The sequence below is a fragment of the Salvelinus namaycush genome, chromosome 3 (genome assembly GCF_016432855.1).
Source record: "Salvelinus namaycush isolate Seneca chromosome 3, SaNama_1.0, whole genome shotgun sequence".
Taxonomy (NCBI): Eukaryota; Metazoa; Chordata; class Actinopteri; order Salmoniformes; family Salmonidae; genus Salvelinus; species Salvelinus namaycush.
The window spans coordinates 43,888,863-43,907,854 of NC_052309.1; the positions used below are offsets into that span (position 1 = coordinate 43,888,863).

An 18,992-nucleotide genomic window follows, 5' to 3' on the forward strand; every position below is an offset into this window, starting at 1 on the left:
ATGATATATGTAGACGCTAAAATGAATTGTGGACATGTCAAAAGCATTTGATCATGCTATTTTATTGAACAAGTTGTCCTCGATTGGCCTGGGCTCTGACATCTGCTCTTCGTTTCATGATTATTTTAGTGACAGATAATACAGGCAAAACTAAATACATGTTGTTTTCAAAGTTCTCGTAAGATTTTCTCAGATGGTTCTATAATCGAGCATTTTCTTGCATGCAAATACCTTGGTATTTGGATTGACAATAACTGAATGTTTAAAAAACATACGAATGAGCTTTTTAGGAAGCTAAGATTTAAAGTGGGCTTTTTTTACAGAAACAGATCTAGCCTCTCTAGTCAACGGGAAGCAGATTGTGCAGTCAACCTTTCTACCCGTTCTTGATTATGGTGACACTATTTATCAAAGTGCAGCTGCCACTACTCTTAAACCTCCGGATGCCGTTTATCATAGCGCCCGTTGTTTTATCACAGGAGACAGATTTATTACACATCACTGCATTCTTTACCAAAAGGTTGGCTGGACCTCTTTGAAGTCACGTAGATCCTCATTACGCTCTTTTTGTTTACAAAGCCCTGCTCCACAAGCTTCCGACTTACCTAACTTCCCAGTTAAGACTTAAAATGACAAGTTATTAAAGCCGATCACAGGGTTGGTTAACTCTGGAGACTACTTGGGTGTCTACGTTTGGAATTATCTTCAGAGGACGTTTCAATTGGATACGTTGGTGTCCCCTCATACAGATAACAGAGGCTTTTTAAATTAAAGAATGTGTTTGTTTTATTTTAATGTGTTTTGTATCTTAATGTGTATTTTTATGTGTATATTTATGTTTGTCTGTGCTTGCCTATTGTGTGCTTGTAAATTAGGGTCTCAAAGAAACTCAATATCTGGAAGGTGCTCTTAATGTTTTGTACACTCCGTGTTAATTACACACACACACAAAGAAGAAGCAATTTTGTCTGCCTCCATTTGTTAGTTTTGTATGGGGAAACATTTCAGCCATTTCAGTTTTGGTTTGTGATTTATTTTGCGGTTTTCATCTGTAACTCCTGAAGGTTAGTGGAGAGAGTTGAATATGGGCCATCTCTGCATGGAGCTGGCTGTGGCAAACTGACCCGACCGACGGCTAACAAGTCAAATCTCTAATCACAGCGCAACAGAAAGGTTGTACATTGCTGGAGGTGGTGGTGACACACTTATGAATACAGACAAGCTAACATGCCAAGACTAAGGCTGCGTCTGAAATGGCATTTACCGTACTCACTACATAGGGATCAACAAACCCATACCATTGATGCTTGAGGGGTTACACATGGATTTGAAAAAAGGCACCTGGAGGCTAAGTAAAGTTGGTCCGTTCTCTTTTGGAACATCTTGTGGTCACTTTGCCTAACCTACAGCAAACTACTATTCAACAAGGGCTCAATCAAATCTGCGATATGAATTGACTTATAAGAAATGTGAAGACGATCGATTCCAAAGATGTCTCCTGGTGAACTCTCTGCTTGAACTTTGATTTGGATTCAGAGAGGAGTAACAGGGGTGGCAGACTCTAAAGAGTTGAAACACTAAGGCCATAGAATCAAGCTTTTGCACTGGCCATCCAAGTCCCCTGACCTAAACCCCATTGAAAACGTTTGGAGTGGAGGACCACGGACTCTGAAGGATCTGGAAAGTTTTATGGAGGAATGGTCTCAAATCCCTTCCTATGTGTTCTGCCACCTCATCAAACATTATAGGAGACGACTCAGAGCTTTTATCTCGGCAAAGGGAGGGTGCACAAAGTCCTAAATGCAGGGGTGCCAATAATTGTGACATGCATGTTTTTGAACCAAATAATTATTTCTTAATGACGATTTTATTTGAAAAATGTAACTAAATTAAAGATTCATATGATATTTTGAGTGTAAGATCAAGCTGATGAACATAGATCAAGCTTTTGTTCATATTTACCCAGCGTGCCAATAATTCAGGAGGGCAGTGTATGTGCTGATACACTATACATACAAGAGTATGTGGACACCGCTTCAAATTAGTAGATTAGTCTATTTCAACCACACCCGTTGCTGACAGGTGTATAAAATCGAGCACACAGCCATGCAATCTCCATAGACAAACATTGGCAGTAGAAAGGCCTTACTGAAGAGCACAGTGACTTTCAACGTGGCACCGTCAAGTCAGTTTGTCAAATTTCTGCACTGCTAGAGCTGCCCTGGTCAACTGTAAATGCTGTTACTGTGAAGTAGAAACCTCTAGGAGCAACAACGGCTCAGCCGTGAAGTGGTAGGCCACATAAGGTCACAGAATGGGACTGCTGAAGCACGTAGCATGTAAAATCGTCTGTCCTCGGTTGCAACCTCTGGAAGCAACGACAGCACAAGAACTGTTCATCCGGAGCTTCGTGAAATGGGTTTCCATGGCCGAGCAGCCGTTTACAAGCCTAAGATCACCATGTGCAATGCCAAGCGTCGGCTGGAGTGGTGTAAACCTCGTCTCCATTGGACTCTGGAACAGTGGAAATGCGTTCTCTGGAGTGATGAATCACGCTTCACCATCTGGCAGTCAGACGGACGAATCTAGGTTTAGCATATGCCAGGAGAACGCTGCCTGCCCCAATGCATAGTGCCAACTGTAAAGTTTGGTGGAGGAGGAATAATGGTCCGGGGCTGTTTTTCCATGGTCCGGGCTAGGCCTCTTTGTTCCAGTGAAGGGAATCCCTTTCCTGTTTCAGCATGACAATGCCCCCATGCATAAAGTGAGGTCCATACAGAAATGGTTTGTCATGAATGGTGTGTAAGAACTGGCCTGCACATATCCCTCACCTCTGCCCAATCGAACACCTTTGGAATGAATTGGAAAGCCGACTGCGAGCCAGGCCTAATCGCCCAACATCCGTGCCCGACCTCACAATGCTCTTGTGGCTGAAAGGAAGCAAGTCCCCAACGCATAGTTCCAACATCTAGTGGAAAGCCTTCTCAGAAGAGAGGAGGCTGTTATAGCAGCAAAGGGGGGACCAACTCCATATTTATGTTTATGATTTTGGAATGAGATGTGTAGTTTATGTGCGCTACGTTATTGCTCTCTCCCTACTGTGTGTGCATCTTGCTAGCTGTCACTCAAATGGCCAAGGGCTGAAGCACATTGGCTTGAACTTGAATTGCTAGGGGGCTGGCCCATGTGGGGGAAAATGTAGGGAAAATGGCGTAGCACAGCTTCCAGTAAAAAGTTGCTTTCAAACTAGGGATTTCATGGCTAATTGAGATAATACAGTAAATATGCATGTATAAACTACACACTGACACATCCAGCCCAAAGCGTGAGGTTTGAAAAATACTTACTAGTCGCCAAAGTTCTGGAGCATGTCTTTAAAAATGATAGTGTGAAGAGAGAAGTTAGCTAAAGCACATACAGACCTGGTACCAGAGTAGAGTACATATGTTTACACAGCTCAAACAAAGGAGGCTTGAAGACACCTCCGTAAAAAAAAGAAAATGGTCATTATTGATAGTTATACCATGGCATTGTTGAATACTCGTTTCTGATTGGCTTAAAGGGTATTCTAGAGTGTGCATTATTTCGTTATAATGCACAGTATAATTCAATGACTTTGAAGTTCATTCTTACAGCCCCTTGTTGATTATATCTTACATAATTAACTCCTCTGGGTCATTGCGGTGCCCAGTAAACCAATAATACACTGAAGGTTACAGTACTAACTCATTAAATCCGCTGACACACAAAAGGGAGTAGTCAGCCCACACCAAAAGAACTAGATCCTGGAATTGGAAACACTATGCCATTGCACAAATGGTTTTAGAGGCAATGCTTGGAAGGTCACGGGTAACAAATCCCAAACTCTACGATATTGCAGAGCTCTCAGCAACACAATTAAAGCCCCATTAACAATACAAACAATGCGACTGAGATGCAGAGAAGGAAGGAAGATCTGCACTCTGTTGAGGAACAAGTGTCTCTTTGTCATTGACTCTAGACATCATTATGCTTGTGATCCTGCCCATGACACCATTAGATGCAGATTAAAAGGAGACTGCATGAGTGGATAAAACAGATAAAAAAATACTAAAGTTGATTGACACGCCCACACGTCACATGGAGATGTCATTTCGAATATAGAATAGCTCTCTGTGTGTTTATGCTAGATTTTTACAGTTTCTTGCAGTGGCTGCAGCTCAATACCCCCTTTCCGCCGATATAAAGCCTATTCCATAACGTGGTTCTTGTGAAAGCTGTGTTTTCTACACGAGAGGATCCGTCACGAAATCACCACCATTGAAAGATGAGACTCACGAACACGACAGTGTTGTTTGTTTTGGTCTACGGTATCCACAAGCCTTAAGGCAGTCGTTTGAATGCTCTGCCGTGGATGCACTAATTTCGAAGAGGTATTCTCACAAAACTGTCTGTCCAAACCGAACCGTTTAAGCTAAAAATTAATAAGTCGGCACTAATGAAAGGGGAGACTCTCACGAATACGAAGGTGTCAGTTGTTTTATCTTTATGAAGCACACAGAGGAGTCGTCTGAAGGTAACCCGGTACCGGGCTGTAAAAACATAACGTGCATAGGGGATAAAACGTGCCACGAGTAAAATGACCAAACATGGGTAGAAAAAAAATTCTTCCCAGATATAAGACAGACACTAATCCTTATGATACATTTTTGGGCTGTCTGCTTTGCTATGTAAAAATGTGTTATTTGGTGTGTTGCTATGGTGTATAGCAGTAAAGGCTAAATTCAATATTTCATCAAATATATCTATATTTTTTTTATCTACAAGGGTCCTAAAATTCAAAATCAAATGTATAAATTATCCATTGTATGACCATCTTAAAACAATTCCATATGTTAGCTTAGTAGATACTGTGATCTAAGGGCTTACACCTAGTAAATGTCCTGTGAAAATCTCATTTTTAAAAGTTTGTATTCTGTTATCTCATACCCAAATAATGTTGTTGACTCATCCTATACCTGTATTTGTGGCCAAAGCATAAATTGGAGAAATAACACCTAAAAAGCCCAACTTCAAACTTGTATCTCAAACAGACTGTTTAAAAAATGCTTGCTATTTCCTTACAGACTTTGATGTCATACTCCTGAGGTGGATGAGCTGGCCAATCAGTGGTCTAGAGGAAGATGAGCAGGCCAATCAGCAGTCTACTTGCATGAATATTTTGAATTACCAGTAAACACCCACACCATTCTGTTGTTGGGGTATGCCCACACCATTCCAACACATAGAATCTGCTTTTTAACATACTTAAATACAATTTTTTTGAAAGGAAAACGATTTAATTAATATTGTAAGTCATTATAAGTCATATTTCATAGAAATCTGTAAACACTGGAAAGTGACTTTAAGGCCTGCAATATTGGACTTTTCTGATTCCTTTTGTTTATAGGCTTAGATAAATGTGGAGACCTCTTCACGATCTTGGCCTTGGTGTCAATCTAAATCGGATTCAATTCATCAGCTTGCATCCCTGAAATGACTCGCAACAATTTGATTGAATGCCAAGGTAAGCAGGCTAGGGGTTAGGCGTTATGTACAAAACCCTCTAACTCTAGTCACCCAGGCTCTCAACTCTGACTTTATTACTCTGGAGAGAGCAGAGGCGCTGGGGGATGGGCTCTCAATTGTTTTCAGCCACTCTGCCCTCTAACTTTTCACACCTCTGCTTCTGGAACTCTCTGCTGACCAGGTCACCTGACCTGGTCAGCCAATCAGAAGTCTAGCTGGGGTAGGAGATTAAACAGCATGATGATTACACAGGTGCACCTTGTGCTGGGGGCAATAAAAGACCATTCTAAATGTGCAGTTTTGTCACACAACACAATGCCATAGATGTCTCAAGTTTTGAGGGAGCGTGCAATTGGCATGCTGACTGGAATTTCCAACAGAGCTGTTGCCAGAGAATTTAATGTTAATTTCTCGACCATAAACCGCCTCCAATGTCGTTTTAGAGAATTTGGCAGAACATCCAACCGGCTTCACATCCAGAGGCGGAGTTTCTCATGGCCGGTGATTTTAATGCAGGGAATTGGAAATCTGCTTTATCTCAATTTTACCAGCATGTCACCTGTGCAACTAGAGGTGACAAAGCTCTAGATCACTTTTACTCCACACACAGAAACGCATACAAGGCCCTCCCTCGCCTTCCCTTTGGCAAATCAGACCATAACTCTATCCTGCTACCTTCTCCTCACAAGCAAAAACTCAAACAGGAAGTAGGGTGCTAAGCTACAGGACTGTTTCGCTAGCACAGACGGGAATATGTTCCGGGATTCATCCAATAACATTGAGAAGTTGACCACATCAGTGACTGGCTTCAACTCTAAAGTCTAAACATTAGGCTAGTTTTTATTGCTCGTTAGAAACATATGACTTGAACGTCCCCCCCAAAAAACATTCCACTGGCACTCAGCCAACCAAAATCATACAGTGAATATAATGTAGGCCGACCTGTTACACCTGACCCTTGTTACATTTAGCCCCGGTCTTCCCTATGCAATCAATGCCATTGGCGAGTGCTAACGCGCATAAATGGTGTCCAAGTAGGCTACACGTAACTATGTGTGTGGAAAACATTTCATCACAGTTAAGACATATAACTTGTTTATTATAGTCCATTTGTAACTCCACTCACTACTTGTAGCTGAATAGTTAGTTTGTTTGTGTCGTTGGTCTTCGCTAGCATAATGTTCAGGTCAGTAGCTAGCTAGCACTCACTCACATGAAAAGGGGGATGAGGGAAGCCCTACAATGTTACATTTTTCTTAGTAGTGAGAACGCTCAGGAGCAGGCAATGTTGAAAAGTAATCTTTAGACATGTTGTACTTTTCTTAAATGTAGTTTTGTAATTGACTAAAACAGACAGACAACGAAATTGCATTTGAAAATAAGTTTTTGCTGTGAGCCAATGGGGTAACCTAGGTAACCACAGGTTGTTTCCCCCAAAGGCGGGCAGGGTCTCAATCTAATACCGACTTGGACTATAGCCCTTCTAATTCCTTACTGCTATAACTGCTAGCCTATGTTGCGATACTTCTATTAGCCTGCCTTTGCACTGTGTACTACTGCTGTGTACCACTGCTAGCATAGCACTATTAGCATTGCTATTACAAAGTCAATAGCCTGTAACGCCATTACACGCTCCTCTTTCGAGACCACCTCCAGTTGGTGTCGCTCTTTTTCAAATTAGGTGATGGAGGGAGAAGGTTACCTGAGTGTTTTGCGGACCATATCCTCATCGGTGATGCCGTAGTAGGTCAGGGTCTCACTCCAGACAGGGTTGAGGGTGTTGCGCAGGGTCTTGGTGCGAAGTTTATTGGCCTGACAGAGAGAGAGAGTGAGAGAGAGAGAGAGAGCGAGCAAGCAAGCAAGAAAGAGATCGAAATAAAGATTGGGATTAGGTATTGACCTTTGCCCTCCACTCCATCATAGGCTGACCATGACACATAGGGCACAACAGAAGTCATTATCAGTTTACAGACCTCGTGTCTTCTGTGCAGAGCTCCGGGCTCTAACACATAACATATGACTACAGAGAGGGTTAAATCCCCAAGTCCCACCCTTCCTACTATGTCTGCTCCTCAACCATCTCCCCATCAGGCTCTAATCTGTAATTCATATGTAATCTGGAGATTGAAATGATTCTCGTCTCATCTCTATCAGTCTTCTTTTCAGGTTAACCTAGAGGTGTGAACAACGTCCCTGTGCACGATGGTGACGAAATCACCAGAGAATATAGGACACGTTCTCGATTCTCGGGTGATTTTGTCAACACCAGAATCCAACAATAGCGACACATAAGGACAAAGCTGTGCATTTCTAAGACCTAGAATACAAATGCCAGATTGCAATTAAACAAAACAATAGGCATATCAACAAATGCTGGGAGCTTAATAGAGTCCCTTCAGAAAGAAGTTGCATATTCTGTGTTCAGTAATAGTGGTTAACATGATTTTTGAATGACTATCCCATCTCTGTAGCCCACAAATACAATTATTTGTAAGGTTTCTTAACTTCTTGACACTAGGGGGGCTCGACTTTGTAAAAATTTGTTCCCAAATTAAACTGCCTCGTACTCAATTCTTGCTCGTACAATATGCATATTATTATTACTATTGGATAGAAAACACTCTCTAGTTTCTAAAACCGTTTGAATTATTTCTCTGAGTGAAACAGAACTTATTCTGCAGCACATTTCCTGTCAGGGAGTGAGATTTCAGAAATCGAGGTCCCTGTTCTGAGGTCAGTTTATAAGTCCCCATGTAAGCCATCGGGCTACATGCACTGCATACGCCTTCCTCTAGATGTCAGTAAGCGGGGAGAATTTGAATGGAGTGGATTGCGCAATCTGGGGCCCTATAAGACCGTGGAACGGAAGTACCGTTCTTTTCAACGGGGCGCCTGGCGCATCAGGGACATCACAATGGCCTCCTGCAAAGCTTTCGTTTTAGCAGTTCTGTATCTCCGGTCATGTTTTTATTCGTTATAGTTGTTAAAGACATCATAAGGTAGTTAATTTAAACCGACTTATAGCAGTTTATTGCGATTTTCCTGGATTTCTTTGTGATGCGCTTTCACGAGTTGGACACCTCTCCAGTGGGTGGCTATCGTTAGCTGCTATTTCCACATGAGAAGAGGACATCTTTCAACCAAAAGACGATTGTTCTGGAGAAAGGACACCTTGCCCAAGATTCTGATGGAAGCTCGGCAAATAGTAAGCAATCTTTATGTTGTTCATTCGTATTTATGTTGACAAATGTCAAATAATAATTCCGCCATGAATTTCGGTGCGGTCTCGCTTTAGCGCACGCTGTATGCTGAAGTAACGTTAATTTTAAAAATGTAACACAGCGATTGCATTAAGAACTAATTTGTCTTTCATTTGCTGTCCAACTTGTATTTTTTAGTCAAGTTTATGAATAGTTTTCGATTAGAATAGGTGCCTCTCCAAGATGGCGCCGGACAGATTGCTTGAAGTTTTGGCCACTAATCACATTGTATAACCACGATTTGTGCCGCTAAATATGCACATTTTCGAACAAACTCTATATGCATTGTGTAATATGATGTTATAGGACTGTCATCTGAAGAATTCTGAGAAGGTTAGTGAAAAAATTAATATATTTTGGTGGTTTATACGTTATCGCTATTTTTGGCTTGAATCAATGCTGTTGTGATGTTTGCTATTGTGGTAAGCTAATATAACGCTATATTGTGTTTTCGCTGTAAAACACTTAGAAAATCTGAAATATTGGCTGGATTCACAAGATCTGAGTCTTTCATTTGCTGTACGCTGTGTATTTTTAAGAAATGTTTTTAGGTAATTAGGTAATTAGGTAATACACGATGGTCTCTGTAGTTATTCTAGTCGCTTTGGTGAGAGTTGTGATGGTGGCTGCAATGGTAAACTATGATTTATACCTGAAATATGCACATTTTTCTAACAAAACATATGCTATACAATAAATATGTTATCAGACTGTCATCTGATGAAGTTGTTTCTTGGTTAGTGGCTATTTATATCTTTATTTGGTCGAATTTGTGATAGCTACTGATGGAGTAAAAAAATGGTGGAGTAAAAAAGTGGTGTCTTTTGCTAACGTGGTTAGCTAATAGATTTACATATTGTGTCTTCCCTGTAAAACATTTTAAAAATCAGAAATGATGGCTGGATTCACAAGATGTGTATCTTTCATTTGGTGTCTTGGACTTGTGATTTCATGAACATTTTATTATATGATATCCCTGTGGCTTTAGGCTAGGCTATGCTAGTCAGCTTTTTTGATGGGGGGGATCCCGGATCCGGGTTTGTGAGGCGTTAGAGGTTAATCAAGTAGTGAATTTCAAGCACAGATTCAACCATAAAGACCAGGGAGGATTTTCAATGCCTCACAAATGGCACCGATTGGTAGATATGTAAAAATTTAAAAGCTCACGCTGAATATCCCTTTGAGCATGGTGGTTACTAATTAGGTTTTGGATGGTGTATCAATACACCAAGTCACTACAAAGATACAGTCATCCTTCCTAACTCAGTTGCCGGAGAGGAAGGAAACTGCTCAGGGATTCCACCTTGAGGCAGTTACAGAGTTTAATGGTTTTGATATGAGAAAACAGACTATGGAAAAACAACATTGTAGTTCCTACACAATACTAACCTAAATTACAGTGAAAAGGAAGCCTGTACAGAAAAAAAATATTCAAAATCATCCATCCTGTTTGCAAAAAGGCACTTAAGTAATACTGCAAAGAAATTGGCAAAGAAAATACACTTTTTGTTCTGTATACAAAGAGTTATGTTTGGGGCAAATCCAACACAACACATCATTGAGTACCACTCTTCATATTTTCAAGCATGATGGTGGCTGCATCATGTTATGGGTATGCTTGTCATCGGCAAGGACTAGTGAGTTTTTTTAGAATACAAATAAACAAAATACAGCGATAAACAAAGACAAAATCCTAGAGGAAAACCTAGTTCAGTCTGCCTTCCAACAGACACTGGGAGACGAATGCACCTTTCAGCAGGACAATAACCTAAAAGACAAGGCCAAATCTACACTGGAGTTGCTTACCAAGACGTCATTGGATGTTCCTGAGCGACTTAAATACAGCTTTGACTTAAATCGGCTTGAAAATCTATGGCAAGACTTGAACATGGCTGTCTAGCAATGATCAACAATAAAGTTGTCGAACTTGTTCTCAACTAGCTTACCTGGTTAAATAAAGGTGAAGGGAAAAAAAAAACGTTAAAAAAAACCTTTAACATTTAAAAAATAGTAAATGGGCAAACATTGTACAATCCAGGTATGCAAAACTCTTAGAGACTTATAATCGCCTCGAAAGGTGCCTTTACAAAATATTGACTCGGGGCTGTGAATACTTATGCAAAAGATATATTTCTGTATTTCATTGTCAATTAATTAGCAACAATTTATAAAAACATGTATTCACTGTCATTATTGACTATTGTGTGTGAGAGAAAAAATATTCAGGCTATAACCCAACAAAATGTGGAATAAGTCAAAGGGTATGAATACTTTCTGAAGGCACTGTAAGTAAGCAATTATTAATTCCAGTAGGTTTGATTAAAAAAAGTTTGAACAATAAGATCCCCTGTTGTATTCGTCTATCACGGCGCTGTGGTGCTTTGTTTTCACTCTATAAAGATAGTGGCTGTGCCTCGTTCGTTAGAGGCTGACATGTTGGTCTCTATTTTTACAAACCTAACGCAATGGTAAATAGTGCTATAGTTCTGGATGGTGTCAGTAATATTGTAGCTATTTTCATAGCCCAAATTATGAGGGTCATAGCTTACAGTGGTGCGAAAGGGCTGGGTTTTGATGAGTAAACAAGTTGTTGGTGTGATGAGGGTTAAACCAAGGCCTCATCCTTTTAAAGGGTTAATTAAATTGTGTTATGATAAACTGTAAGCTCTCCTCTTCTAATAGACCTCTGTGTGTGTATTAACACCTGTTTTGAGTATTGTGCCCTTCAGACATTATCAGAAGGTGGAAACCGCCTCCGTTCATACATACTCCTCCTGTCTGGGCCCCACCTGGCTATCTGAGGTTCTGAGAATACGACTGGTTGTCTGAGAACACAAGGCTGCAGCAGACCTGATGAAAACAGCCACCTGTCAGAAGATGCTTGGACACGTTCACCTTGTAATGACCCTATACTTGTGATGAAAGGTCAAGTTTTGGTCAAACCCACTTCTGAGCTTTAATTGGTGATAAGATGGTTGCTGCTGTCAGGGGAGGTTAGATTTATTCAAATGTTGTTGCCAGGGAAACTCACGCCAGGAGGACTGGGAGAGGCTATTAGTTACAGGATGCCTTAGACATTTTGCAGAACCTGGGGAGAGCCATCATATACTGGACTCTGTGCCAACTTCTGCCTACAATTGTATTACTAAAGGATCATTTTAATTTTAATACTGTGTTTCTTTTCCATTACTAATGTATGTTAGATAATTATATAGACCTGATCATTTGTTGAAGAAATTGACCGACAAGGGCTTGGCCACTCACTGGCCAATCAACTTGTTCCATGGCTTAATACTGTATTTGTCTCAAGTTCTGTAAGTTATTGACGGTCTTTGTGTAGTCATCAAGTCCAATTCGGTTGGGGGCAAGGAATATTCTCCTCCTGGTTGATTGTGGGTTGAGACTACCATTTATTAAATAGCATAGGCCACAATAACGAGTAATAGCAACAGTAAAAAAAAGTAATATCAAGTGTTTGTTCAATAGCGTATGCGTGTAGTGTTGACGGCCAAAATATAGCCTAAAGTTGATACTGCATTATAGGACTGAATAATTTAAATACGTTTGGAGGAGCACGTCTTTGGTAACCGGATGAGAGGCGCTTTGGAGAGATGCACTCTTAGGTTTTAGAGTGTGGATACTTGAACAAGCATTTGCGTGTGTGTTTTAGGATGTGCAGTACATTTTAAATTCAAGGCACTCTGACGAATAGACCATTTAAACACCTTTTATGGACAGGCTACTTTGCAAGGCCAGGATAAAAAACGCATTGCTGTTAAACCAGACTTCATTATAGTAGCCTAGGCGTCGGGTAAGGGTAGCCTATGTATGGAGGACTTGGTTTTTAATCATATGAAACGGAAAACAAGCAATCCGTTTAAAACAACAACAATATTTCTAAATACTGTAGGATGGGCTTAGAAGCATGATATCATAAATCACCTCTCTCGTTCCATGGCACTGGGTGCACGCGTAGTCCTAAATGTCTTTACGCATAACATTATAAACATCCTGTCAATTGTATTGTTGCCTTTGTGCGAGGCCGATGAAAAATATATATCTCTGCAGTTGATATGGCATCATAGGAGGACTGAATAGTTTGGAGTAGCGTGTCTTTGGTAATCGGATGAGGGGCGCTCTTTGAAAATGGGGACGGATAGCCTACTTGCACAAGCAAAATGAAGTATGCAGGTGTGTGAATTGTGAATAATGAAAAGGCATGGAGGGCAAAAACATCCAAAATATCTCAGAGTAATCTCAGTAAACCCTTTATTCAGAGGCTACTTACTTGGCTAATGGCCAGGATAAAAAGACACACCAATGCGATGCTGCTAAACCAGCCTTGATTAAGTGGAGGCTATCCTTGGTTTTTAGTCAAATTAAATGACATGATGGGAAACAAATCTTATTTTTTCCGTTTCCAAATACAAGATTCATCAGCACAAAAGGCACATCTCTCGTTCCATGCATGGGCACTGTGTGTCATGGCTAGATAGGCCGCACATACCCTCTCAAAATCCATGCCGTTTTCAACTGAGTTACCGTTGAGACCTGCTTTTTATGGGTCGTAAAAATGAAATTGTCGCCTCCCGGGTGGCGCAGTGATCTAGAGCACTGCATCGCAGCGCTAGCTGTGCCACCAGAGTCTCTGGGTTCGCGCCCAGGCTCTGTCGCAGCCGGCCGCGACCGGGAGGTCCGTGGAGCGAAGCACAATTGGCCTAGCGTCGTCCGGGTTAGGGAGGGTTTGGCCGGTAGGGATATCCTTGTCTCATCGCGCTCCAGCGACTCCTGTGGCGGGCCGGGCGCAGTGCGCGCTAACCAAGGGGGGCGGGTGCACGGTGTTTCCTCCGACACATTGGTGTGGCTGGCTTCCGGGTTGGAGGCGCGCTGTGTTAAGAAGCAGTGCGGCTTGGTTGGGTTGTGCTTCGGAGGACGCATGCCTTTCGACCTTCGTCTCTCCCGAGCCCGTACGGGAGTTGTAGCGATGAGACAAGATAGTAATTACTAGCGATTGGATACCACGAAAATTGGGGAGAAAAGGGGGTAAAATAAATAAATAAATAAATAAATAAAAATGTCACTTTTGCGCTTGCTTTTTAAAGACACCTCAAATATTGCCACCCCTCCCACCTCAGCGCAAGTGAGCTGATGTTAGACAGGTAAATTGCCAAACCTGGCGTTAGGGTGGGAAAATGCCAGTGTGCCAGTATTTACATGACAAATTTGCAAACTAAGGTGTGTTTGACACTTGCACCTCCTTAGCGCCAGATGAAAAATAAAGCCTGTGGAGATAACTGATCACCATATGATGTGAGAGACACATTTATTCATGAACAATAGCCAGCAATATATCAACCTGTCTGCCTACCAGTGCCTTGACTATTCATCAAATTAAATAAATATACCAATAGCAATCAATGCATGCTGATTGTATTCGCTAGTTATCACCAGCAACTTACAATCAGTGCATTCAACTAAGGTAGGTAAGACAAGCACATACGTAGTGTACATATTTAGTATACATGGCTTTGATTATCACTACAATCTGCAAAGTAGTGCCATTGTATGGCTGCTGACTGGGATCGATGCAGGATGGAACAGTAAGAATAGAATTCCACAGTGATGAATCACACATTCAATGGCCATTACATCTCTTGTCAAGAGGAAGTATCTCTGTGTTCTATATCTATGTCTGCAGCATCAGCCTCTGGTCACGAATCATTTGTGATAAGAGTGAGGTTGGATATTTCATTAAAATAGAGAGTTCTGTATGCCTCTTTCCCTTTCATCCCTAACCTTTAATCTGACATGCACGTACAAAGAGCTGTCACATACATACAGTACATTTGTATCAATACTCAACATGCTTATATAAACATGTGTCTAAGTGCACAACATAAACACCATACCATACTGTAACAGCACCTTAAAAACATTTAAAATACAATGCATGAATGCATAAGTGCTTAAGGCAAACACCAAAAACCATATATGTAATATAACAAAACGTCAATAAATCTCAATGGGTAAACCCTTTAAAGAAACGACAATGCTTATATGTTGACTTGTCAGGAAGATGCTATATAGCTTTTACACTGTATTGTGCTCTTTATAGAAAGTTCTGGATCAACTCCTACCACAGAGTTTCATTACTATGCTACACTTCCCTCCATTTTATTGATTGGAGAAGCACATTGCTCTGTGGTGGATTTCACGAGCCCACACATTCTGCTAGGGAACAGTGTTGAGTTGAACAAAACAGCAAGCTGATATTGTGTGGGGTAGTGAGTAATGGACAGTGAAGAACAATGTCTGTTGCATTTAATCGGTTAACTGGCATGAATATTTGGTGCTGAGTCGACGCATATTAATGTTCCCCAGAACAAAGCAGCAGCTGATTCATATCTGAAACCCCACACAAATAACCAGAGCACCGTGTCTATCTAGCGGTCTCTGGGACCAGAGTTGGACACCATTGCTGAGGCAAGGTTTAAGTTTTGATAAAAAAGGGAAGTGAATTCCACTCTGTATGTAATGTAATCCTTTTATTGGGACGGATATAGTTATTAAGTAAGGGGGAGACTGATGAGAGGTGTGCAGACCTCGTGAGCTGAGGAGGTCAACGCAGGGATTTAAATTATTAACACAGTTTTCTCAACAGGCATGCACAGTCCGGAGTTGGCTGCATTTTACCGCTAGACCAAACTCAGACACAAGCAAATGTTATTCTGGGGGAAATTCTCTGGCGGCACATCTCTCTGTCTGGACCACTTGATGGCCGCCTTTAACAAGTAGTGAGGAACATCTGTGGCTAGTCACAGCTGCCATGTTTGTGGTGTAATTTCAGGCCCCCAAATGAAACAGCGCCCATATGCTTGACTTTCAAGCCCAATCAATTACCTAATAATGGTCTGATGGAGAGTCCACTCGGAGGTCAAGATGTCCGAACAGTTGGGGACAGCCTGACTGATTTAGAGAACCCTTATTGGCAGCTGCTAAGTGGATTGTTGGCACAAGAGAAGGCTAGCCCACGGAGACCAAGGTGAGACAAGAATTACAGTATGACTAGACGACAGTCCTTCGTGGTTGGGAGACGGTAATTTATTAACAGCGCCTGAGTTTTCCACCACCATCAATAAAACACCAAATGATGGGATTTATCTTGGAATAATGGTTTTGCATCCCTCCAGACACTTGTAGAATCTATGCCAAGGCGCATTGAAGCTGTTCTGGCGGCTCGTGGTGGCCCAACACCCCATTAAAACATTTTATGTTGGTGTTTCCTTTATTTTGGCAGTTAACTATATATCCATAGCTTCTATAACGGGGCATGATAGTGTCTGTTAATTTCCAATAATCAGACATGACACCATCTGATATGACAGCATATGCATTAACGCACAACTGTATTTAGATTATTAAAGGGACATTACACCAAAATCAAAGTTTATCAGATGTTTTCAAAAGTAGCCTAATGTCAAGGTAAGTCCACATCACATATGTGCCTCGAGTGAACGGAAAAGATAAAAGTACTGTAAATCTGGAAATTATATGGTGCTTATCTTTCCCATTCATTTTGAACGGTGTCATATCACTGGAACGACAACACAGACGGGCTTGGACATGGACTTATCTCAACAGAAGACCATGTGTAATACCGTTGCTCTTGAGCATCTTTGTTCAGCGTTATGATGTCCATGAAATCCATAACAGATGTATCATATTTGAATGAGCCAATTGGAAGCTGAGAATGTGGCCATGATGGCGTGATGGCCTGATTGAGAGTTTAGCCAGGACACTGGGGTTAACACCCCTATTCTTACTCTTATAATAAGTGCCATGGGATCTTTAGTGACCACAGAGACTCAGGACATCCATTTTAACGTTCCATCTGAAAGTCGGCACCCTACGCAGGGCAATGTCCCCTTCACTGCCCCAGGGCATTGGGATCTCCTCAGACCAGGGGGAAGAGTGCCCCCTACTGGATCTCCAACACCACTTCCAGCAGCATCTGGAAGTGGCAGTGGGATGCAGGGTGGTATGGTGCAGGCTACCTGTAATTAAACAATCCCAAGGTACTATGCCTTCTGCTGACATTTTAAAAACAAAATGACAGCAAATGTGTTACGATAGTTTTAGATCAAAACATCTTTAAGATTTGAATGTGTATTTCAGACTAACATTCATAACGGATGGTGTAACATCCATAATGGGATTTATCCCCCTGTAAAGTAATAATGCAAATCTTTTCAAAAGGATTGTTTTTGTGTTCAGCAAAGCCTTTCCTTTGAAATGGCCTCCATGTTTTATTCATGTTATGTTCCTCCAAAAAACATGTCCCTTTAATGTAACATCCATAATACATCTTATTTGCTTTATTTCTTCAACATGCAATTATTTAGAAGTCAGCTGTTTGGGGGAAATACACTCACCACAAGGGGTACTATAGACACACACATCAAAAGTTGTATTTATATTTTTTGGTCCATTCTGTGAGACATTAAAGTTGTGATTTGCATGCAAATGTAACGTCCATAACACTGGAATCGCGCTAATTTTATAATAGATGTGTATGAACCATAATAATTGGTGGGGTGCTTACATTTGTCCCATATCGCAATCCCCCGAGACACCCTTGGAAAGTGGGTAGAGAGCCAGGGATCAGCCGTTATTGACGGCGACCCTGGAGCAATTAGGGTTCAGTGCCTTGCTCAAGGGGACATAGACAGAGTTTTTCACCTGGTCGGCTCGGGGATTCAAACCTGCAACCTTTCGGTTACTGACCCAATGCTCTTAACCACCAGGCTACCTGCCACCATCCCACAACACTTGAGGTAAACAGTTAGACCTATACTCCCGTAGTGTCCCTTAAACATGAGTACAACATGAGTTTTCGACTCTCTCTCTCTACCGCACCTGCTGTCTCTAACTCTGAATGATCGGCTATGAAAAGCCAACTGACATTTACTCCTGAGGTGCTGACCTGTTGCACCCTCTACAACCACTGTGATTATTATTATTTGACCCTGCTGGTCATCTATGAACGTTTGAACATCTTGGCCATGTACTGTTATAATCTCCACCGGGCACAGCCAGAAGAGGACTGGTCACCCCTCAGAGCCTGGTTCCTCTCTAGGTTTCTTCCTAGGTTCCTTCCTTTCTAGGGAGTTTTTTTCTAGCCACCGTGCTTCTACATCTGCATTGCTTGCTGTTTGGGGTTTTAGGCTGGGTTTCTGTATAGCACTTTGTGACATCGGCTGATGTAAAAAGGGCTTTACAAATAAACGTGATTGATTGATTGAGGTATAATAAGACAGGTACGTACCTTACTGGCCCCAGGCAGTAGGTGCAGTTTGACATACGGATCTGAGAGCCCGTTGTGGTCCATGGGTTTGAGCCCCTGTGGGAGAGACAGACAGATGGTGTCGAAAGAGAGGCCGTTCACAAGGTAGTATGACAGCGCATCACAACATAGACCTTCATGATAATATTTCCAAATGTGACTACACTAAAATGAAAACTACACATCCACCAGCCAACACAACAACAAAAATACTTGTTGAAACATGTCAGACACACAAGGCCAATGCTGGATGCCTGACATCCAATTTAAGTCAAAGACTTTTGTTTCTGACATGTGCACAACCTCCTCAGAATAACAATAGCCATGTCAGCTAATTAGAAAGGCTAGAGGTGAGACCTGTTCCACGGCTGGCAAAATAACTTGAATGCTTTTCCATAAACAAAAACATTTCAGAATGCGTTGACAGAGACTGAACTCTACGTGTAAGTAAATCAAGTAATTAACAAACACACAAAGTAGCCTACAGCAACTCTGCAACCTGACAATGAGAGGTGTAGATGGTACCTAAGGGACTATTTCCATCGTATGGAAAACAGCACAAGGATAATTCCGCTCAGACTGGGATCATCCTCTCAAAATTACTTTGTCAGAATGTGCTTATCCGCCATAAATGAGCTCCTCATCCGACACCTCTTTTCTGTTAAGATGATTGATGTTCTATGCCTATCGTCAGCTTTCCCCGTTAGTAAAAGGACGCAGATAAATCACAATACATGGGATCGTCTCCTTCCATGAATCAGAGGATAAAAAATCTGCCAAACCCTTATCCAGATAGGAAGAATAGAAAGTGAGACATAAAGACAACGTCATAATCAGATTGA

At 41.5% G+C, this 18,992-nt stretch overlaps 1 protein-coding gene across 1 annotated transcript in view; it reads right to left on the reverse strand.

Annotated features, from left to right (window-relative positions):
- Positions 1 to 18,992, reverse strand: part of LOC120031733 (double C2-like domain-containing protein beta) — a 133,611-nt gene that overhangs the window by 48,503 nt on the left and 66,116 nt on the right. The window contains exons 3-4 of the mRNA XM_038977519.1: positions 18,133 to 18,207; positions 7,250 to 7,359 (exon numbers count right to left, since the gene is read on the reverse strand). Of these exons, the coding sequence (XP_038833447.1) occupies positions 7,250 to 7,359; positions 18,133 to 18,207 (185 nt within the window). The remainder of the gene's footprint in view (positions 1 to 7,249; positions 7,360 to 18,132; positions 18,208 to 18,992) is intronic.